The sequence below is a fragment of the Sphaeramia orbicularis genome, chromosome 4 (genome assembly GCF_902148855.1).
Source record: "Sphaeramia orbicularis chromosome 4, fSphaOr1.1, whole genome shotgun sequence".
NCBI lineage: Eukaryota > Metazoa > Chordata > Actinopteri > Kurtiformes > Apogonidae > Sphaeramia > Sphaeramia orbicularis.
The window spans coordinates 12,907,001-12,931,956 of NC_043960.1; the positions used below are offsets into that span (position 1 = coordinate 12,907,001).

At 37.0% G+C, this 24,956-nt stretch overlaps 1 protein-coding gene across 1 annotated transcript in view; it reads left to right on the forward strand.

Moving 5' to 3' along the window:
* The window catches only part of LOC115418480 (contactin-associated protein-like 4), a 213,381-nt gene that overhangs the window by 66,727 nt on the left and 121,698 nt on the right, over positions 1–24,956 (forward strand). Inside the window, exons 3-5 of the mRNA XM_030132959.1 lie at positions 11,206–11,399; positions 17,511–17,658; positions 17,921–18,124. Coding sequence (XP_029988819.1) covers positions 11,206–11,399; positions 17,511–17,658; positions 17,921–18,124 — 546 coding nt within the window. The remainder of the gene's footprint in view (positions 1–11,205; positions 11,400–17,510; positions 17,659–17,920; positions 18,125–24,956) is intronic.

Sequence of the window (24,956 nt, forward strand, 5' to 3'; positions counted from 1 at the left end):
TAATTCATTGTGATAATTTGAATGTCTAGCAGAGCCGCGATGCAGTGATTCTGACCTGCCTTTAACCTCAATCACCTTCCCGAGAGCTGGAGCAGCCAGCCTCGATGTCATCACAGACAGTAATAGCCATAAAACAAGGAGATTTACTTAATCAGGTCTGACAGGCATGTACATCAGAAAATATAGGTTTTCACGAATTTAAATATTAAGTGATTAACACGGTGGATTTGGGGGGTATTTTTAATCAAGCTTTTGTATGCTGTCATTTCTTCAGTTTTCTTTTTTTCAAGTTCTTTCCCAGTTTCTTTCTCTCTCTCTTAAATCCATATCAGTGTTTCTAGATGTATGTATGTTTCAACATTTCTAGATACGTGTATTGTGTTGCTATTAGTGGTTACAGATTTGTTGTGATGCATTAAAATGAAAGTTCAGAACGACCGAAAAAGCCTACATCACCAGTTGGGATGTAATGAAAATACATCCAAGATTTCTAGAATTTACTTTAAAGACATTTAAAGTCTATAGTGCAATGAAAACATTCAATAAATATCAACCGTTTAATATGCAGTGTTGGGCAAGCTACTTGGAAAATGTAGTGAGCTAAGATACTAGTTACTCTGCCATGAAAGAAGCTTCACTACACAGAAGCTACCACCCAGTCAAATGTAGCAAGCTAAGTTATACAAACACAGAAGTAGCTCACCACATGTGAAGCTACTTTAATTTGCGTCAACTTGACATGGCGATAAACATAAGAAACTACATATTTAAATTACCAAATTCATGCAAGTCAATTCCATTGGGTAATCAATAGCAGTCAATGAGGCGTCTATGCATATATGTCTATGGTGCAGACAGGGAACTCACTAAAAGCCAGGCGTTTCACTCAGGGGGCGGGGCTCTATGTCTTGCATCACACACATCGTGTACATCACAGACAGTGCACTTTTGAGTTTGTCTGATTGGTTTTGATGTGTGGAAGAGAATGATTTATTTAAGGTGAAATATGAACAAGAATGCATTGTCAGCTTCAGATTTAAGTATTCTGTTTAAATAAATGTTCAAAAAATAACTGAAACACCATGTTTTCCTCATGTTGAATTCATTTACATTCATGCAGTCTGCTTGTGTGGCCAGTAGGGGAGAGTGGGGTGGATTGTACCAGTTTTTACTCGGAGTGACTTTAAAGTGAGGCCATGACAGTAATACCTCCAAGTCAATGGCGGCTGCTCGTCTTTCAGAGAGGGGAAGCTCATTGCTCATCATTATAAATCTAATCCATTATTATTATTATTATTATTATTATTATTATTATTATTATTATTATTATTATTATTACCTTAATTTTTATACATATTTTTAAACTGTCTAATTATTAGGAATTCTCTTTTTAATCTTTGTGTAATAATAAAAAATATATTTTAGTCTCTTTCTTGTCTCTCTTTTTGTCTCTAGTCTCTGTCTGCGTATAATAACAGTAAAGATTCTGATTCTGATAAATACTATTCGTTTTTGTCTACCTGCAGATTGATCCCTTTTCTTGCAGTTTCTCTCCAGCTAGTCTGTATCTCTGCTGCTGTCAGTGACCAACAAGTCTGATCAGGTCACATCTGGTGGGAGTCAGTAATGCGTCAAGCTCCTACTGAGGCTTAGGCGTGTTATAAACATCTAAGTCATGGGGGGGGGGAGTCCTCCACTCTCCTGCCGTTATCATGAGTCTGTCTCCCCATCCCTGTCACTCTTTAAGCTATCTTTCTTTCTCTGCCTGTGTTCCTCTCAGCTTTCCTTTCCAGTCCTTCTGTAATGAAAGGTCAGTGTGTCTATGTTCTCCTGTTGTGCTGTCAGCGCTCATGTCTGTTGCTGAGGTTATTAGCGCTGGCCTTTAGCTGCTACCCTAACGAGCAGAAAGCGCAACAGTGAAACAGCTGGTGGAGGAAAAAGGAGAGTGGATGACCTTAAACACAGCCAATTCAACCCATAAGAAACCACATTTACATCCAATTTTAATAGGAGTGGCACCAAATATTCAGTTCTTTATCATTTTAAATGTGTACTGTTTTTGCTGACAATATAAAACATTACGAGTTTGTTAATAGAGGATAAACTTGTGGGTGAATAACCATGGATATATACATACATATGTACATATGGAGAAAAAAAAGGAGAAACTTATGTGATGTTACATAACAGGGTATTCAAGTTAGTTCACGTTTAAACAAATATGGAAAGCACTGCGAATTTTGCCAATGATAGATTTGCTGAAAATTAAAATTCATACATTTATGGTTGATTGCAGATTTTCTTTAGCCTGTTAGCATCAAGGGAATAAAAACAGTGTGATAACAATAGTTTGGAAAAAGCAGAAAATTAAATGAATAATCCATTTTCTCTCCGTGATGGAAATGAAGTATTTTTGGCTGTTATAAGCTGTATAATTGTAGAATCCGACATCAAATTCAATTTATATATATAACATAACACAAAAGGATTGCATGGTTTTTGCATTCACAAAAGCAGTGCATTGCATACTAATATTGCAAACTGTTGCACGCTATGCACAAAATACCTGCAAAGGGAATTTACTTCAAATTCTAGTAGTAGTTAGAGCCAATATAATTCACATCCATACAAATGCCATTTACATGGATGTGAATGAGGGAATATTTGTATGTTTGGCACAAAGCTATCACTTTCTACACAGATATGGCTTAATTCTTCATTCTAACTCACATAAGACCCTTCATAAATTGCTCTACACAGTTTGGCAGATGCAAATACCACCTGCTGAAAACTGCATGTAAAGTCAGCTTTGAATCACTGCCTTCAATATGTCTCTGTTTTTCCAGTTCTTGAATTAATATTTGATGATGTCAAGGACAAAAAAGATATGCGTGTTATCTATGAGTTGCAGGTACTTAAATCAAAAAAGCACTGATGTTTCAGACTGGAGTATTACATATGCATTTATCCTTTCTATCTTGCAACTTTTGCTGTGTAACAGTTGTAGAACACACCAAATTAATGACAGGTCCTGACTGATCTGCTGTTGAAGAAGTTTCCTGATGACTCAGGTGTAAATGTACACAATCTCTTTTGGAGTTAAGAGATGTGTGACACCAAAATCCCAGATCCATTCAGTGACATTTGACACTAAGAGTCAGGCATTAATCAAATATGTTTCAGACCTGTCTTGGATTTGAGTAACAACCGGATAAACGGTTTGGTGGATGTTTTAGTAGACTGTGTGAATACTTCTCAGTAAATGCACAAAATTTGAGGGTTTTTTGCAGTTTATTTAGTTGCCGTGATTGATCTATCCATGGCTGAAATCTGGAGAAACATCTGAAATACTACAAACTCTAATGGAAAACTGGGACAAATTGCAGTTCATTTGTAAACTCAGCTTTGAGTCACTGCCTTTTTTCAATATGTCTCTATTTTTCCAGTTCTTAAATTAATATTTGATGATGCCAAGGACAAAAAATATATGCATGTTGTCTACAAGTTGCAGGTACATAAATTAAAAAAAAGCACTGATATTTCAGACTGCAGTATTACATATGCATTTATCCTTACCATCTTGCAATCCTGCAGTGTAACAGTTACAGAACATACCAAATTAACTGATCTGCAAATTAACTGACTCATCTGCTGTTCAAGAAGTTTCCTGATGCTTTGGGCATAAATGTACACAATGTCTTTTGGTGTGTTACTAGATGCTGTGACACCAAATACCCAGATCCGTTTAGTGACATTTGACACTAAGAGTCAAGCATTAATCAAATATGTTTCAGACCCGTCTGAGTTTGAATAATAACTGGATGAATGGTTTGGTGGATGTTTTAGTAGAATGTGTGAATACTTCTCAGTAAATACACAATTTGAGGGTTTTTGCAATTTATTTCATTGCCATGATTGATCAATCCATGGCTCAAGTCTGGAGAAACATCTAAAACACTAGAAACTCTAATAGAAAACTGGGACAAATTGCAATTCATTTGTAAACTCAGCTTTGAGTTACTGCCTTTTTTCAATATGTCTCTGTTTTTAAAGTTCTTGAATTAATGTTTGATAATGTCAAGGATAAAAAACCTATGTGTGTTGTCTATGAGTTGCAGGTACGTAAATAAAAAAAGCACTGCTATTTCAGACTGCAGTATTACATATGCATTTATCCTTACCATCTTGCAATCCTGCAGTGTGACAGTTACAGAACATACCAAATTAACTGATCTGCAAATTAACTGACTCATCTGCTGTTCAAGAAGTCTCCTGATGCCTTGGGCATAAATGTACACAATGTCTTTTGGTGTGTTACTAGATGCTGTGACACCAAATACCCAGATCTGTACAGTGACATTTGACACTAAGAGTCAAGCATTAACCAAACATGTCTCAGACCTCTTGGAGTTTGAATAATAACTGGATGAATGGTTTGGTGGATGCTTTAGTAGAATGTGTGAATACTTCTCAGTAAATACACAATTTGAGGGTTTTTGCAATTTATTTCGTTGCCATGATTGATCAATCCATGGCTCAAGTCTGAAGAAACATCTAAAACACTAGAAACTCTAATAGAAAACTGGGACAAATTGCAATTCATTTGTAAACTCAGCTTTGAGTTACTGCCTTTTTTCAATATGTCTCTGTTTTTAAAGTTCTTGAATTAATGTTTGATAATGTCAAGGATAAAAAACCTATGTGTGTTGTCTATGAGTTGCGGGTACGTAAATAAAAAAAGCACTGCTATTTCAGACTGCAGTATTACATATGCATTTATCCTTACTATCTTGCAAACCTGCAGTGTAACAGTTCCAGAACATACCAAATTAATGACAGGTCCTGACTCATCTGCTGTTAAAGAAGTTTCCTGATGATTTGGGAGTAAATGTACACAATCTCTTTTGGAGTTAAGAGTTGCTGTGACACCAAAATCCCAGATCCATTCAGTGACATTTGACACTAAGAGTCAGGCATTAATCAAACATGGTCAGACCTGTCTGAATTTGAATAATAACTGCATGAAACAAATGTTTTAGTAGATTGTGTGACTACTTTTCAGTAAATGCACACAATTTTTTATTTTTATTTTTTCAGTTTATTTGGTTGCCATGATTGATCCATCCATGGCTGAACTCTGGAGAAACATCTGAAATACTACAAACTAGGGATGTCCGATATTGGCTTTTTTGCCAAAAACCGATATGCCGATATTGTCCAATGCTTAATTTCCGATTCCGATATCTACCGATATCGCTGCCGATATATGTGGGATATTAAACTAATTTTAGGTGACATCACATATCTCCTGTCATGGAATTAACACATCATGCCTAATTTTATTATGATGCCCCATTGGATGCATTCTCAAATGCAACAAGGCTTTCAAAATGTAAACACTGTCTGTGCAAAGAATACGTACTTCAACTTAAGTTGTGGAAAAAATGCCATATTTATTTATTTTCTCTCCCTCCCTCCATGAGTCTATTACAGTGTGGCAACTCTAATGTACAATTTTGAAAACTGCACATTTCTTTCAGCTACAAACAATGCTTCATTTACGCATCAGTAAATGCCGGCGAAATCAAGGCATTATTTTAACGGTTTTAATGATAGGCACAAAAACCGATAACGATATTCACCGACATTACATTTTTATGCCAATATCGGGCCAATAATATTGGTGGGCCAATATTATCGGTGGGCCAATATTATCAGACATCCCTACTACAAACTCTAATGGAAAACTGGGACAAATTGCAATTCATTTGTAAATTTGTCCTTAAAATACAGAATATTATGGGAACAAACATTACAAAATTCCTTATGCATTTAGTGTGTGCAGTCTTGACGGATTGGCCCAATGTGTATAAAACAGATTCATTTCCTGAAAACATCTGTCACCGAAACCTGTTCATTGAATTGGAATTGTCTTGTATCAGCATGACATAACCTTTGAAACACAATCTCTAGTGCTCTTTAGTCTAGCTGTTGTATCTCTCCTGAATGTGTATGAGTGTATGTGAGTGCTCTGTGGGGGAGAAATCCCTCCATCTGCTGTTTGGGCGCTGTGGATTTGTTTTAAACCTGACTCAGCATTTTCTCTCAAAAATGCACACACACACACACACACACACACACACACACACACACACACCCTTCTCAGTATTCAAAGTGCCGTTATCTTGTAGCAGCCTTTTCCATCACCTGCAATGTTTCTTCATAATCAGGTTGTGCCATAGCTCTCACTTCTCTCTCGCTTCCTCAGTCCTTTTGCCTCACACTTACACACAAACACACACACCTTTTCACAGGAGACACCAGTAGCATTGAAAGTAGAAATAAAATTGCAGCTGGGTAAGTTTTTGGCAATGTCTCTGTAAAGGTTAGTTCCCTGCTGCCCTGTTTCCCACTGCTATCTCCACTCCTACTGCATCATCATATAAACCGCACAACTGTCCCTTCTGTCGTATACAAGAAGCCACCTCTGCAACAGGTTCAACACTGCTCAATAACAACACATCATGAAAATATATTTACTGGCGTGGGTTCAGGCTGTACATAGTCATGACTGTTGGTATTCCTGGCGTGTTTCCTGTGTTCAACTTCGAAAACCAAGACCTTTCTTTTGTTCAATTCGAGCCATTTTTTACTCGCGTGGCATTTTGCTGAACCATCGGTTTTAAATACCATGAGCATTTAATTCCTTTTTAAAAACTATGACTGTGCCAAAAAGATTTAAGGAAGTAGTTTGAGCTTCGGATATTAACTGGAAATAAACAGGGAAATGTGTAAGTGGCTCCATTTCCAAATTTTATTACCATTTTAGAATTTCAATTAAATGTTTTCTGCATCCCCCCCCCCCCCCCCCCCCAATTACTGACTAATTCTCAGCTATCGTCACTGCACCATAGAAAGTAATGCATTTGTAGTTAAAGTTTAAAGGTTAGAGGCCAACTTATTTTATTGTCCCCATAGGGAAATTTGGTCTCTGCATTTTACCCATTCTAACACATACACACTCAGTACCTAGCATTTGCATTAGTGTTAGCACACACACATTAGGAGCAGTGAGCTGCCATTGATGGTACTCGGGGACCAATTCCAGATCTTCATCAGCACTGTGGTTAGGGGAACCGACTGGAAATTAACCTCTATGTACCTGTATTTAATGGTGAGGGCAAGTGGAACACCCAAGAGGAAGCAGTTTACAAAATGCAGTTTAGAGTTTGACCCAGAGTGGACTAGAGGACTGATATAATAATAGCTTTGGACAGGAAAAAGAGATTATCAGTAGTCGCTTTTCCACTGGACATCTGAACAAAACTTTACTGATATTTACTAAATGTTGAAAAAACAGAAGTGTGTAGTGTTGGTTTTTCCATTAAATCACAAATGCGATGATATTTTTGCTAGATAACATGAGAAGTCATTCCATAAACATGGCAACGAACATAAATATGATGTTGATTTACAGATATATTCATTATTATTGTATATTACTCCTCTATCTCGTACTAAATTAAAAAATTATTGGGTTTCCTGGTGTGTCCACACATATCGCAACATGTTTCTTCTTCTTCTTCGCTTGTTGTAACATCTGTCAACATCCATTTTTTTTTTAAAAATCCCCTGACTCTAGTTGCAAAAACAGGTCTTTCCATTTCAGTTTTGCGTGATGTACCATTTGCGCTACGCCTGAAAAACCACCTCTTGCCAGAGCAAAAACTCTCAATTGAAAAATGAGACTTTTGGCGAAATTGTTGTTTTTCCATTAGGTAAATTTTTATGCACAAGCTATATTTGCACAATTTGAGGGTCAATGGAAAAGCGACTTTTGTCATCTTCAAAATGTTAACCTCTATTGGAAATGCACCAACTTTGTCTAATTGAAAATAAGTAACATCTACATCAACATCAAATTAAAATCAATATATAATGTATAAATTAGTGAATAACATTGAGCTGACTATCACAAATCTACATGAGTCTAGGTGTAATCATCCCAAAAATAGTCCCTTAATATCAAAACTAGGGATATAAAGCACAGATTAACTCAAGATACTCTATCCTTTTTATGTACAGCAATTTTGTACTTTGTGCATAGTCAGAATTTAGTCTGATATGTGAGGATTTTGAGTTTCTTAGGGAGTCTGACATGGGAATTCAGGGTAGTTGAAGGATGGGGTAAAGGGGCGAGAGATTATAAATTAGACCTCATCCCGCTCCTTTTCGAATGTTTGACTTTCGTTTATGTAATTCTTTGTTTATTCTTTGTTTCATTTTAATGCAATATTTGAAATAAATAAATAAACCAACAAAGAAAGATACAATATTATCACCATATCTTACCCACAGTATTGATCTGCTGAGCCTGATGCATATGACAATGATCTGTAATACACCACGATGCCTGTATGACTGAAAAATGCAAAAATCCCCTTGAAGAGAAAAAAAGAATTGCATCGTGTTGCCGTTTTTTTTTTTTTTTTTTTAGAAGTGTGCAAAAATGTGCATAGCCTTAGCTTAGTGCCTCTTTTAACAGTGATTGCGTCATAAATGTCCACGTGTATGAGTTGTAATAAAAATAAATAATTTGTTCTGTTAGCTGCTGTGCTGTATTTCACACCCCTGATCAAAAATTGTAGTAATATGATGCAACAAATACGACCCATTACCAGACGCGGTACACGCTCCCTTTGCAGGCCTGTTATTACATTTGCTTCACAGCAGGTCAGTGATGTTTCTCTGGTTTCTTTAATTTTTTATTATGTTGTAAATTTTTTATCATGACTTTTGCATCACTGTTTGAAAACGATGTTGAAATACTGCATTGATGATGTATTGAACAAGTCATTGTGTTGTGTGTCGTTCTAAACAAGAACACACATTTGTAGTTCACAAAAGAGATTTTTTGTCATTTTCTATTTTCCACTTGATGGTGTATTAAATACATATGAAATGTCTATGAAGAGTCTAAACATTTTAATGTGAAATAAAATGAGATAATAAGAAGGCACACTGTCACTGAATGATGAATTTAATACAGGGAGTAATTTTAAAACCACATTCACCTTATTTTTAAATGGATGTTTGTCGCTGCAGTCGGCAAACATTCCTACAGAGCTGATGATACTCACTTTTTTTAGAAAGCAATATCAACACAGTGTGAAATAATCTCACACATCCCTGAATGTCCTCTCCAGCTGCTGCGACAGCTGTTGTGAGGACAGGAAGGGAGCATGATATATAAAAAAAATATGTAAAGCACATCAGCTTTGCAAATCACTGTTGAAAAGACAAAAGCTTCTGCGCAGTAATTTAGGTCGCATCAGAATGGAAATGCATTGTCATCTTGGTCGTCATATAAAACCAGCGCAGGTGTATTAAAATGCAGGACACATCCTGACACGTTATTAAACTGCTTTAAATACCATCCCAGTGCTGCAGCGTCTAACCCATTTCCTTCAAGTGTTTGTGACTTAAATATGTCCCACTTAATGTCTTCGAATGGAGGATTTATTCTTTATCTTCAGGAAACCAGTGGAATTGTGTGACATACTGCGGGGTGTTAGGTGTGTGGGTGTACAAATGGACTTAAATTAAAGCCAAAAATGGAATAAACTATATTTAAACTCTATTTGCAACATGTCAACTTTGGGTAAACGAAAAGTTCACAGTAAATGTGCTCATTTCCAATAATAGACTCTGAACATCTACTTTGCTTTGAACCTTTTCTTTGGCATGCCTGTCATCTGCAAACCCCTCACCACTAATCTATGGACATTATTCAGACACAAAAACAAGCAGTTTATATTCATTTCTAAACAGCAAGATGATGATCGTAGAACAACACTCTGACTCTGATTTCACACCAAAATTCACAGTTCAAGATTAACCCTCAAAGTCCAGAACAGCCACTGATGACCAAAAGCATCTACTGATCTAGAATAACGTTGGAACCACTAATCCTATCAATACACTGAAGTAATTCAGATAAAATTCAATTTCTCAGTTTTCACCTATGTCAGATATGACCCTTTTGGATGTTCAGAGGCTCCGTAGTGAATGTGGAAACTGATAACTGATATTCTGAAACATAGATACACTAATAAAACCCATCTACTTTGACACATGTTAGTGGTTGTATATGCTTGTTTGAGTGTGTGTGTGTGTGTGTGTGTGTGTGTGCGTGTGTGTGTGTGTGTGTGTGTGTGTGTGTGTGTGTGTGTGTATATATATATATACACACACACACGCACACAGGGTGGGGAAGCAAAATTTACAATGAACATTTAGTTGTTTTTTCTCAGCAGGCACTACGTCAGTTGTTTTGAAACCAAACATATATTGATGTCATAATCATACCTAACACTATTATCTATACCTTTTCAGAAACTTTTGCCCATATTAGTAATCAGGAAAGCAAATATCAAAGAGTGTGTGATTTGCTGAATGCACTCGTCACACCAAAGGAGATTTCAAAAAGAGATGGAGTGTCCATAAAGACTGTTTATAATGTAAAGAAGAGAATGACTATGAGCAAAACTATTACGAGAAAGTCTGGAAGATACTATTAAAGAAGAATGGGAGAAGTTGTCATTCGAATATTTGAGGAACACTTGCACAAGTTTCAGGAAGCGTGTGAAGGCAGTTATTGAGAAAGAAGGAGGACACATAGAATAAAAACATTTTCTATTATGTAAATTTTCTTGTGGCAAATAAATTCTCATGACTTTCAATAAACTAATTGGTCATACACTGTCTTTCAATCCCTGCCTCAAAATTTTGTAAATTTTGCTTCACCACCCTGTATACACATATATATATATATATATATATATATATATATATATATATATATATATATATATATATATATATATACGTGTGTGTGTGTGTGTGTGTGTGTGTGTGTAAATGTGAAATGTGAAAATGCCTGATTTTCACTGAAAAATGCAGAGGGTAATATTATAATAAATGGTAAAAAAAAATCATCTAAGAGAGTTCAGATGTAGAGAAAAATCCATTTGGAAGCCACCACAAAATATTTCTCAGCCTTTAAGGGTTAAAAGGTAATTGCATTTCACTTACGCACTAGGTCTTTCCATTCTCATTCTGCCTGCTGTCACATCTGCCATCCTGCCCTCTTCATCACATATCCTCTCATCATTAAATCACACTTGTTCTCTTTCCTCTGTGCAGGAGCTGGAGGTTGGTCTCCTCTCACCTCAGACAGGTATCAGTGGTTGGAGGTGGACCTGGGGAGACGGACCCGGATCACTGCTGTGGCCACGCAGGGACGTTATGGCAGCTCCGACTGGCTGACAGCCTACCTGTTGATGTTCAGCGACACAGGACACAACTGGAGACAACACCGACAGGAAGACAGCTTAGGGGTAATTATCATGTAGTCAGCAGCAGTCAATAACAGTGTCAACAACTCATCATTAGTGATGAGCTGCAAATAAAAGCTAGTAAACATGATAAATTATGAAAAAATGTTGCTTTGATTTTTATTTTGCTGCATTAAAGTAAATATGTAATTATCTTGGCATATTTCTACATACATATTGAAATTTGTAGATGTCTGTAAATTAACTTTTTCATTTTTAATTAGTGAGGCTGTGGCAACAAAGATGACAAATATAAGCACAAGAAGGGGGTTTACATGTCAGCTGGTTATGATGACAATGCTTTTGTTTTCATTGTTTCAGACTTTTAATGCTTAGGTTTAAACACTGGCAGAACTTGGACAGGACTAGGACAAGATATTAAGGTTTGGTCTAAAACAGAGAAAATCTGTGACAAAAGTGTGATTGAAAATACAGATACACAAATGCATGTATTCTAACAAATGTTACAATACACACATTATTGTGGTGACTGTGAATCCAGCTGTTGGAGAGTCTTTGAATATACCACTGTCATGATTTTTTATCTTTGACAAACATGTAAATGATTAACTAAACTGAACTAATTTATTAAATCTCAAGCATCTGAAAAGTAATTCTGTAGCAAATGAATGATGATATAGCGGCGAATTGATGCTGTGCAGCGCTCGTGATCCCCAGGAACAAGCATTGCATGTTCTGGTACGCTGGAGGCGTGGCTTCGGGGGTGGGGGTGGGGGTGAAGAAAGGGGTTTAGATATTTAAATTGTGTATTTTCAAAATGTAGCTTGCTAGAACCGTTTTTCCAAGATCTGCCACCCTACCTTTAACCACAGAGGATTGTTAATTGCAAAAGTCAGGATTCAGTGTTTTTACATCTTACAAATGTTGTGGGGCTCCTTTGCATTGTGCACTGTGTACCATGACATCCTTCATTTCTTTTACTGAATGTTCCTTAGCCCTCCTGTATTTAGTTGATCTCCATATGTCTCTGAGCAGGTTGGACATTTCAATTTGGAGTATATCATGCACTTCTTCCAGTTCGACCACAGAAAACTCCCTTTGGTCTGTGTTGCTGCTTCCAGAAAAAAAGCACATGCAGAAAACCTACTCTTCTGTTTTTCATAGTCTAATAACAGTCTGTGCTTGACTGTGTTGTTAGTAGAATGCCTTTGCCCTCATCAGGGGCATCTATGTGCAGTCTGGCTCTGTGCTAATTTGTGCTGGTCATGCTAGAGGGAGGCAGGTCATTATTGAAATTAACTAGCTGTGTCTGTGTTCATAATTTCATAAATTCATAGTTAATCATGTGCTAAAATTGGCCTCTGTTTTTCTGGTATGCAGCTTTGCTAATTTGCACTGTCCTTGTACATCTGGCCCTTATTGTCTAAACTATAAAATATATGAGAAGTTGGGATGTGAATTCACTGGTTGCCCTTGTTTTTGTTCATCCTCTCTCCATCCACCCCAACTACAACCTGCCCATTGTGGAAATACGAAAAAAGAGATATTTCAATGATAACGTTAAGATTATACATATTATGGTTTTGCAGAAAAGTATGACAGGCATATTTTATTATGGCGACTGTGAATTCAGCTGCCACATCTCAGCAGTTGGAGAGTCTTTGAAAGAACCCCTGTGGTGACTTTTTTTTTTTTTTATCCTTGACAAACATGTAAAAAATTACTGAATAGGTACTTAGATCTCAAGCATGTGAAAAGCAGTTTTTTATTGTGAATGAATGAAAGCTGGTGCCACTTGGAAAAAAAAGCAAGCCCAAATTATGCCTTTGAAAAATAGCCAGCCAAAAATACATGCACAATTTGGTAACAGTTTGAAAAAGGCATCCATAACAGGTAGCTACAGCTTGATAACCATGTTAAGACACATTTGGCCTCACTGTCATAGACATAATTGACATTATCTGTGGGGACTGGTATTGCCTGCAGCAGCGAGCTTGCTCACCAGGAGTCTCTCAGTCTTTATTAATAATAGATGGGACAATGAAAGGGTCTTGGGCAGGGCTCTGTCGAGTACATGGAGCTGCTGTCAAACAGTTTAACCCCTGCTGACTGGAGGATGGTTATGTTGTTAGAAAATCTGCCGGGTGTACAAAAAGTCACAGCTTTGATTCTTATTGCAGTGAAGGTGTCCATCAGCAGCCTTCTAACCAGTCACCAGTCTCTATAAGTGTGTCAGCTCAGTATCTGATATATAAATGTGAAAGAAAACTCAGCAAGAAAGCTCCAAGAGCATGGGTTGACTCCAAAAATCCCAGAGTTCAGATAATATTCTAGTTCACGTATGAAGTTCCACAATCTGGAGCATTTTCCTGTGCTTTCTTTGAAGTATATGCTACTTCATGAGCGCATATGTTCCTCTGAGTTTCTTTTAATGTCTGGAAGTCATTATTTCCAGCATTTTACATCATTTTTTAGCAACTAGTTTCAGTAAAGAAAGACAGGGACTGCTAGGATGTAGAAAGAACAATCAACACAGAGTGAAGTACTTTATGTCAGAATGACAGGAATCCCTGTCTGCCTCAGCTGATTGATCGGCATTATGATTCAGAGCCAAGCATGCTTTTTTTACTTTAATGAAAGATGGTACAGCCTCCTTGTTCTTCTTGCAGCAACCCTAAGAACAGTCTTTGATTTGAATTTTAGAGGATATATTCTTTTCACAGTGAAAGACTGAAACTCTCTGACACCCGGGGGTGCTCACTAAGAAGAAAGAACAGGGTATGACTTCTGCGGCTTAAAAAACATGCTGGTTTGATACTCAGCAAGAAGGCGATAAACCCAGATGAGCTTCTGGTGTGTTTTAATGCGACCTATATTAGTCAGGCCAGCTTAGTGTGTCTGTTAAGGAAGAGATTTGACTATAAAAACTCATGGACTTCTTCTATCTTGGATACTCTGCCTTTCCCCTCCTTTACTCCTGATTCTCGCTCGTACCCTCCTCCTCGTCTTTACCCTTCTCTCTCTCCTTGAATGAAGGCTTGTCAGAGGCTACTCATATTTCAAAAGATGCTCGGCAAGTAAATGAGATGCTGCTCTCCGCAGCCTCCTCAGCAGGAAACAGAGCCATTTGTTGAGCTTAACGCTCCACTGCCCAGCCAGCTCAGCCCTTCAAAGCACTGAAGACGGCACTGAGATCACAATTATGCAGCACCAGGGAAGCCAATTCCACTCACATACCCACATCAGTACACACTCAGCTGACACACAAATGCAATGTTACACACTCAGCTACTTAAGCAGGGAGGACGTGCACAACCAAAGCACATCCACACATACTGTAGCTGCAAATGTGCCTTGTTTTTTGTCAGAGTTGCTCTGTGTGCTATTTGCCTGTCAACCAGAGAATCCTGTTGGATTCCCACAGGCAGCTGATTGGGAAAATAGAAGCCATTAGTCTTTTTAGAGAGGCTTGGTACGGAGACAGAATAGGTCCCAGAGTATTGATCACTGGATAGAAAGAGGGAGAGACATTATCAGCAGTTAGGATCAATGGCCTCTGTGTGCTCAGAGTTTGAAAATGCAAAAAGATGCTCTAGAAGCAGGGATGTTAGTGGGAGTTTTCTGTCACACAACTTTCACTACCAGTGTACTTGTGCTGCATCCCTTTAAAGTTGAAATAGTTTCATTAGTATGTGGTTCCACCTGCACGTCCACAACTTTTTTTTTGAGAGAAATTGCAGTGATTGTTGTATCCTCCAGGATGGCCATGAAACTTGTTTTGCTTTGGATTGTTTATCACCATCAAAAAACAAAATCCAGACACAGAATAAACAAAAGGGAAAAAAAGCAAATGGGAGTGATGGGAATGAAAATTTTGGCCATTCTCTCAGGCAATGCTGTTCATGAAAATACCAAATGAGGAAAGGATGAGATGAGATGATCCTTTTAGTCTAGATCTTGGGGGTCCATAGTTTTAGACAGTGTCATAGTCTGACTCATAAGATGTGTTAGAATAATCTTGTCACTGGGTAGTTATTTTCATTTGATATTCTTTTTTTTATAATTTTCCCCCTCAATAGGTGAAAGAACAACAACAACCTATGAGCTGTAGCTGCATGTAATAAATGTCAAATTTTAACTGAAACATCCATCTTTTTCTGTGCCGTTTTATAATGTCAGGATTTAGTCGTTATAATACCATAGTTCACTTCATCATTTCCAAATGTTTCTCATGTATTGCTGTTACAGTTTTACAAAGGCACTAGCTGGGTTTCCATTACAGTTTTCCACAAAATAAAAGCAATATTTCTATAATTTCGACAAAGTACAATTGCTACTTGTAGGTGTTTCCATTGAAGAGTGTTTGGCTTCTGATTCGTAATGTCCCGTCTTGTCACATGTCGTAATTCTTGTGTCATGCCCTCAGGAAGCAGTTCCTACACAGAAGTGCATAGCTATTGACTGATATGAACTAGAAGCACCTGTTCTGAGTACGGGGTCATAGGTGAGACATTGGGCGTGAGCAAAACCACTGTGCACAGATGTGTGAAAATGCACAAAATGTGTTTCCATTACACTTTTGCACTATACTTCTATATCGAAACGTCTCAAAAACCACTTCATGAGAGCGTAACAACTTTTTTGCGATCTTTGACAGTTTTTGCGACCTTTCGGTGTTTCCATTACCAGTTGTCTATTGCGCAATTTACATTCTGCACATTTCTGAGGGTAACGGAAACCTAGCAGCGCCACTCAAGATAGGTGCTTTTTTTTTTTTTTTTTTTTTTTTTTAACACTTTCAGTGCCATGGTCCGATTACATCGGCTTTACGAAAACAACCTGTAAAGTGCCACGGGCCGGCTTTGGAGAACATGCCACATTTGTGTACAAACAAACCAACCACCCCCATTTCTTTCTCACATTTCGATGACGTTCTTTCTGTGTCCCCCTTTTGAGACCAAGCAGACGGGAATTTGAGGTCACGTGACCGAATAATATTTTTATATCTTTTTAATGTTTCTTATTCTCCGGTGTTTCATCAGAGGGAGCCCTCCATGCCGGGGGGCGGCTGTGGACTCCGGGGGCTGTGGCACCTTCTCTCACTGGGGTCCGCTCCTTTCTGGTGGGTGGGGGTCCCAGTTGGCCCTCTCCCACTAGTTGGGATGCGGGGCTGTGTTGCTGGTGCCTGGTCGCCGGGGTCGGCGGCTGCCTCCTGGTGCGGATGGCTCCCTGAGACAGCGCCTCCTAAATTGATGTTTTACTTTTACTTGTACATTTTTGTTCTGGTCTACCCGTGCTCAGTCAGTCTTCTTAAGTATGTGTGAGCTTGTGGGTTTGCATGTATATGTGTGTGTGTGTGCGGGTGAGTGGGTGGGGGGTGGTACTGATTTTTAAACTGATATGTAAAGCACTTTGTGCTACAGTTTTTAAGGTATGAAAAGTGCTATATAAATAAAGATTATTATTATTATTATTATTATTATTATTATTATTATTATTATTATAAATTATGCAAATTACGATCAATAATGAATCGGCTGCGTCTGGTGCGTTTTGGATCTAATCAGCAATCGGTCGGATGTTACCGAGCGGTTTCCTGCAGGATTCTTCAAATATTATAAAAACGACGCGAAATACTGAAAAACGGCCAAATTCTGTGGCACTTTTAAGGCTTATTAGTCCCTTAACTGTCTGGCACTTAAAGAGTTAAAGAACTTCAAACTAGCCAAACTGTCCACCAAGTCTGATTTCCACCATTCCAGAAACATACTGAATGTGATACTTAAAAGGGAACATATGGGTTTAAAAGTGTAACTATAAGAACAATTAATTAGGACATTACATCTACTTTATTTTTTAGAGAACAATGCAACACTAGGTATGATATACTGTCCAAAAACTTTAATAAGATGCTTTATTTTGGCTTTTGCGTGAATTACTTTAATGGCCCATCTGTAGCTGTCCTTCCTCCCTCATTCCAGTTATATAACATTTTATAAGGCAACACTATAAAACATTTCTGTCGTAAATCAGCATAAACCCTTTTATTCACCTTACTGCTGCAGGAACCAGTAAATCAAACATGAATCACTGAATGTAAAAAAAACAAAACAACAAAAAACAAAAAAAACATGTTTTGTTTTGTTTGTTCAGGCTTTTCCAGGTAACAGTAATGCAGACTCGGTGGTTCAGTATAAACTGGAGCAGCCAGTGATAGCTCGCTACCTCCGCCTGATTCCTCTGGACTGGAACCCTACTGGGAGGATTGGCCTTAGACTGGAAATATATGGATGTCGATACAGTAAGTCTGCTATCAGTACTTAACTTATTTGACAGTTTTTGCTGTTTAAAATAGTCACATTTCTATTAAAACATAAGTTGAAATATGTCATTCCTGGTCTGACAAATGAACATAATTGCATTTGTTTTTATCTAACCCATGAATAAAAGTGATGAAAGTGATCTCAGTACTTCTTCTTGAGTATTGCTTCTGTATCTGTGTTGTTGTTATACTGTAGTTCCACATTTCTGAGACACGCTGTATATCTGCCTTTCTTCTATAGCTTCTGATGTGGCAAACTTTGATGGCAGCAGCAGCCTGGTCTACAGACTGAGTTTGAGGCCGAGCCGGACAACAATTGAGACAATTTCTCTGAAGTTTAAAACCCTGAAGAATTGTGGGACACTGCTCCATGCAGAGGGACAGAGGGATCACAGCCTTACTTTGGTGTTGGACAAAGGAAAACTACTGCTCTATCACCAACAAGGTAATCCAATATTCTCCTTGTACATGGAACCATATATTAATAGGGTGTTATCTTGCAATCGGATATGTTGAAAACACGTTGTCATAATTTGAGAAAGAAACAACAGTGTTAATTTTATTGTTATAGAGTAAATGACTATCTTTGAATTTGAAGATATAATCAAAATTTTATTATATTTAAAAGAATTATTGATTTTAACCCTTTCATGCATAGTGGTCACTGCAGAGGACAGTTATTCTACAGCTGTTCTCTTGTATATTCATGGTTTTTGTTGTTTTAGTTCCATATCAACCAACACAGTGGCTACTTATGCACCATCCCATAATACACTGCAATTCATACCGTTACTGTAACTTTGCAGCTCTTGAGAAACCAGACCTGCAGTAACATATTTGAGTGTAAATCAATTGCTAATTGTTATTAGACTGTAATTAACAGGTTTTTATTTAAAAAAAAAAAAAGTTGTTGTGTTTTGTTGTTTTTTGCATATTATTTGAGTGAGTAATAACTAACTGTTAAAATGTGAGAAAACATCAGATTAGCGACATTTAAAAAAAAAACAAAAACATTTATTTCAGTTTTCACACAGTATGACAGTAAATGAATGTTTCTTTGCTTCAAAAATTAAACACATGGCATCCAGCTGAGTGGATATTTTTGTAAATCCATGAAAAATAGGTTCATAAAAAAATAATATTTCAATAACATTGTTTTTTCATGCCTAAAAAGGAATAAAAACACTCAGGAAAAAAAAAATCTTGATTAAGGTTCTCATAATTCATGCATGAAAGGGTTAATACGTTTTGAGTGTCATGATTGTAGAGTTGTTGTTTTTTTCAACTTTATTACAAAAGACAGGCAATTAATGGTACATAACAAGATTGCCTTGAGAGTAGGTTTCACCTGACATAAATGTATATATGTATGAGATTTCATCATACAATATAAGAGAGAAAAAAAAAGGAAAAAAAAAGTAGCCTCTCATGTATGTATCTTCCATGCATACATAAATGTAGATTCCTCTGGAGTGTAAAGATAAATGTATAAATGTACATCCCTATCATACATACTCCTACATTGTCCATATTTAGACGTACATATTACAGTTGTGATGAAACCTATATGTACATATACACTCATATATACATATATATCCACCTAGGATTACATCAATGGGAAGAGAAAAAAAAAACCCTGAGGTAATCAACTGGAACCCATCTCCTTTTAGAAGTAGGGAGTCTTAGTTGTAACTGGGCTGTTAAGCACTCCATCATATACACATGTTTGACTTTTTGTAACCATTGAACAGTCATGGGGGGGTTAAGCTTCTTCCAGTTGATAGTGATTATTTTTCTTGCAGTAATCAGAAGAATGTGCAGAATATAAATTCATCTGCAGTGAACCTGTGATCAGGAAACATGTCTAATAAATATACCAGTGGGTCCATGGGAATGTTCTTCTCCAAAATCCTCTCCATTTCTCCTTTAATGTTATTCCAGAATGACTGTATTTTAGGACGAGTATAGAGTTATTTAAAATGAATATTTATTTGTTTGCACTCAGAGTAGTAGGTAAACGCTAGGTTAATTCTTTTGACACTGCCCTTTACCAAGGGGTTGGTTTAGTTCTGGAATTGGTCTGCAGCCAGAATGGATTAAACGGGCTATAAGTATTTCTACTTTCAAATATTAAGAAATGACCTCAGATTTTCATTAATAGTGTTGAGAATAAAGAGTTCTGATGTTCGGCCAAATGGATATGGGCTGAGTACGAGGGCCGTTCAATAAGTTCATGGCCTCACCCAGAACAGAACAACACAGACTGATAATTTATATTTTATTTTTCAACATAATCTCCATTTACAGCAATGCACTTGGTCCATCGATGTTCAAGCATCACTATCCCATCACGAAAGAATGTAACATCCTGTATTATAACAACCAGTATTTCTGGGTGAGGCCATGAACTTATTGAACAGCCCTCGTATATTCATACCAATTGATGTAACCACTAGAGGGAGTAGTGAGTGACTCTATCTGTCTATATGGGTGAGTTTGATTATGAGGCTTAAGAAGTTATGATGTGATGTTCTTATCTTTCCTTTGTTGGCTGTTTGTTGATGCACAGTTCAGATTAATCTGTGACAGTTCTGACTTTGTTCGGATGATTTTGAATGAACAGTACTTTAATTCAGCTATTGACAGCACAAGCCAGACAGAAAATGGAGAGGATTTGTGGATTTACTGTGTTTCTTTTGTCTGTAAACAGAGCTAATCTAACAGAGCTATAATGTAAACTATGCAAAGAGTGTCAGACCGACTGTAGAAATAACCTGCTACGAGTTTTTGTTTGAAGAGGAAAACTTGATGATACCATAATACAGATGCATGTAAATAATGAGCTTTATGCTTTATCCAGTGAGTGATACAGACTGTGGATACAGTCTATTGCCGCGTTTCCACTATGTGGAACCAGCTCGACTCGACTCGACTCGGGAACCAGGTCCTATTCCTTGACCGTTTCCATTACAGGATACTACCGACTTTACAGTGCCTGGACGTCATAGCGATGTCGCGTGTTACTTCCATGTCATCTGCTCAGAGAGTTACTGATAAAAGTTGCTTGTTGTGTGTTGTCTCGTCAAACTCATGCTGAATTTTTACGTCGACCACCAAAGACTGAATCTTCTGACTGAATGATGTAGTTTTGTGGGCTGTCATCATGTGGATTAACCTACCGCCATATTTACTGTCAACTTCAGCGACTGGTTTTTGTAAAATGGCGGGTCACAGAGACAACTGTCTGACCAATCAGTGGTCTGCAGTGTTTATATGTCATGTTTTAGTATCTGTTTCCCAGTCCTGGAACCTCCGCAGAGGTGAAACCAAAAAAGTAGTACCGGGTACCAGATTCCAGGTCCTTTGTCATAATGGAAACACAAAAAGGTAGAGTCGAGCCGGTACCATGTAGTGGAAATGCGGCATATGTATCCACAGTCTGTGGTTATGGTAGTCCTAAATGTGTTCTGGTACGTCATTTCCCCTTGAGACTGATTTCATGAAATCATGTTGTATGTCACGCCAGTTCTTATGGCATTTGGGGTACTATATGTTCGCATTTTCGACCTTTCGCATGATATTTAACACCATTTGATCGCGTGTCAATTTACGCCAAGATTTCTAGTTCATGTGACCCTAACCCTCAGTGTGCAGTATTTGACGTGGCATGAGCATACACACAGAAAGCTTATAATGCGTACAGATAACTATATATCTTTACATTTATGCGAGTCATGATATCGTGTTGTCCTCTTTTTGAACCCCTTTCAATGTAAAGCTCAAATTAGCTTCCAGGGGACAAAATTAAAACTGCAACCAAAAAATCTAGCTCATTATGATATGAGGTTGTAAGGATAATGAGAATTATTGCTTTCACTACCATTAATCATTCAAATCTAGCCAGAAACCATGTTTTCATATGTAGTGTAGTGGTGTGAGATGTAGTGTGTGAGGTGTGAGTGTGTTAAAGATTTATTCACATTATGTTTACCAGCGGTCTATTTATGTTAATGAAATAATTGCATGCAGTGTTAGTCATAATAGTTAATGGTAGCAAAGAGAGTATGACAGGTGACCAAATAAAAAGAACAGCTACAATGGAAACAATGACAGATTTCTCTGAATCTGAACATTGTTGGGAACATTTAATTCAATCTAAATATGTGACCCAACAAAACACAATGCAGACTAATGCAGTTATTTTAGTTAAATGTTATATGTTAGAGCTGAAGCCTGCTGTTTTTTTTTTTTTTTTTTTTTTTTAATTTGTGGCATATTGCACAATGGAACACTGTAATTTCTGAAAGTACTAAAAACAGAAATAGTTGGTTTCTTAAGGACAAAGTTTGAAAGCCAGTACTGCAGTGTTTGTGCAACTTTATGAATATTTGGATTTAATTAAGTGTTGCAAGTTCTTTTGGATGACTTTTCTGGCAAACACTAAAGCTCTGTCTCTCTGTTCATTCATTCATTGCTCTGAGTAAATGTCAACTAAACACCTAAACCATACAGAATTATTATGCATTTGCATATTTGTAGAGACTCCAGAGTCCCTACGATCCTGTCTCTATAAAAGGAATTTAATATCTGGCACATTTTTGTCCTTACAATGAAATGGAAGGTGCTTCAAATCAGCCTGCGTCCATCTGTTGGTGTATGTGTTTGTCAGATGTCATTTCTACAATACCACTGATCCAATTTTGAGGAAACTCGGTGGAATTATACTTCTGTCTGTTTATGCTGATTTGATCTGTACAGTGTTTATTTTTTTATCCATGTCGCAAACAATATTACAGACAGGTCTAATTAGATTGTGAGGAAAAGAAAGAATTGTGCATTTCATCTTGGCAGTTACGGACTTACAAGTCGATACAACAAAACACACATGTTGGCAAGTGAGTCAAGGCTGTGAAAAGAAAACAGACGATAGTTTTTCAGAGACTTCATCTTCAACCTTGACTGAATCCAGTACGTCTCTCTCTCTCTCTCTCTCTCTCTCTCTCTCTCTCAGCTTGTATCCCTTGCTCTGTTCTAATCTATGATAGATCGTAGTAACATGTGTTAGGGTTGAACTTTGTGCTGCGCAGTGGGCTACCTCAGTATGATCCATGGCCTCCACGTGTACACTATGGATGGAAATATGTGTGTAAATGAGGTTCAACCTGAGATGTTGTCGGACTGCCAGGCCATCATATTATCACCATATGGCAAACCCCTCATCAACCATGCCATCTGGCTGCTGCAGTACCACTCTGTTGATCTACATTCATTTCCTTTAGGATTTTAGATCTTATGGCAAGTTTAAAATATTCAAGATTTCTTTTTTCTTTTCTTTTCTTTTCTTTTGCTGCTTATTTGTAATAATGGGCAGTGGAAGAATGAAAATCCATACTATTACTCAAGTGTTGCACTTGAGTACATATTCACCCACTGCATTTGTCTGACAGGTTTAGTTACTTTTCAGATTACACATTTTCATCTACTAGACTGAAAATCAAGAATCTCCCAGTGACTTTGGCTGTTTACAATAAATTGAAGAGTGAAATGTTTCTAGGGGATGAGAGAACTGTCCTTAAGATAAATATGGATTTTACTTGGGGTGAAGTATTTTCATAGTATGATATTGAAGTGTTTACTCCAGGATTTAAGCCCTTATTTAACCATTGATGAGAAGTCTTACACACACACACACACACACACACACACATTGACTAATTGATTGATAATCCCTATGATTATTGCACAGATGCTACAGCCTATCTCACCTACCAACAGGTGAAGGTGCGGTATATCCTGGAGATGTGGCCAATTCGTCACAGGCCAGACTTATACAGACAAACAACCATTCACTCTCTCATTCCCATCTTTGGGTGATTAAACTCTTTAGATGGAAAGAGGAAGCTGGAGTACCCCTAGAGAACCCACGCAGACACAGGAGATCAAACTCAGTACCATGTCATTGTGAGACAACAGTGCTAACCACTGCACAGGTTCCTTCTCATCAATATTTCAGAATATTTCAGATTTTACCAGAACACTAGACTACTGTGCTGCTATATGGGCGAAGTCAAGGGAAGGTTAACATCCGGTTAAAAAAAAAATTATTGCAATAATCTACACCAAACTTATATTTTTTGGTCGGTAATTACTTATATTTTCAAGAAAATGTGTTTTGAAATGAGATTAAATTCATGAAAAAAAAATTTGAGGCGTTTTATGAGTGTGAATGTTCGGAAAGTGACAAAGTTTTGTGCTGTCATTCTAGATTCATTATATAAACTCTCATGAATAAACTAAATTTATTCCAAATACATTGATATTTGACTATTGTATTATTTATGTCATGTTCTAAACACACAGTGTTTAAAATTAATAAATACATATATTTATGCAAAATACATTTGAATATAATGTTAATATTATTTGTATGTTGCAAATATTGTAAAAAAAAAAAAAAAAAAGTTTACGATATTGATAATTGAAATAAAAATCTTTAATTTGATATTTAGTTTTGTTGTCCATCTGTGACGCTGCCATTTGTCAAAACTCTTGCTATTTAGGTATGATAAAATATTTTTTTCCTGTAACCAATTATTAGGTTGTAAAATAGAGGGTTTAAGGTATATACTGAATACATTTTAGGATGAAAATGTCAGAGGAACTTCACTTTTGAGAACTTTGTAATTCTTGCAAAAAATAGACATTAATTTTTTGTCTATCCGTGATGCAGTATTTTTTTTATATTTTTCATTTAAAAATATTTCAAACTAAATTTTGCCCTTTGAGTATGTTTAAAATGGCATTTAGACCTTTCCAACTATGTGTAATGTTTGTCTTAAACTTGTCTGGTTCAAAAGTTATGAATCATAAAGTAGTGGACTGTCCATCTGTGACGCCCTTGACCTCGCCCATATACACACATACACATCTAAATTTAGGATTACTATTTGATAGAAAAAAAGGCAGATATGGACTGTGTTTAAATGCCCACTAGTATTGACTGCGGTCATGATCTCAGTTTGGATCATATGTGAAATATGACATTTACATGGAACACAGACACACTTTGTATTAGGACCTCTGTTTACATAATAAATACTAGTGTCCCAGTTACTCATTACTGCTGCTGTTTGTGCAGATTCCTGTGAGATTTACTACAAAATTTGTTCATTCAATCTGACATTTCAGTGACTGCTGCTTAGCTAGAAAACAAAGCTGCTTGGGTTGATAGTAGAAGTAACACTATTAAATACCATCACTGTGTTGTGGATTTG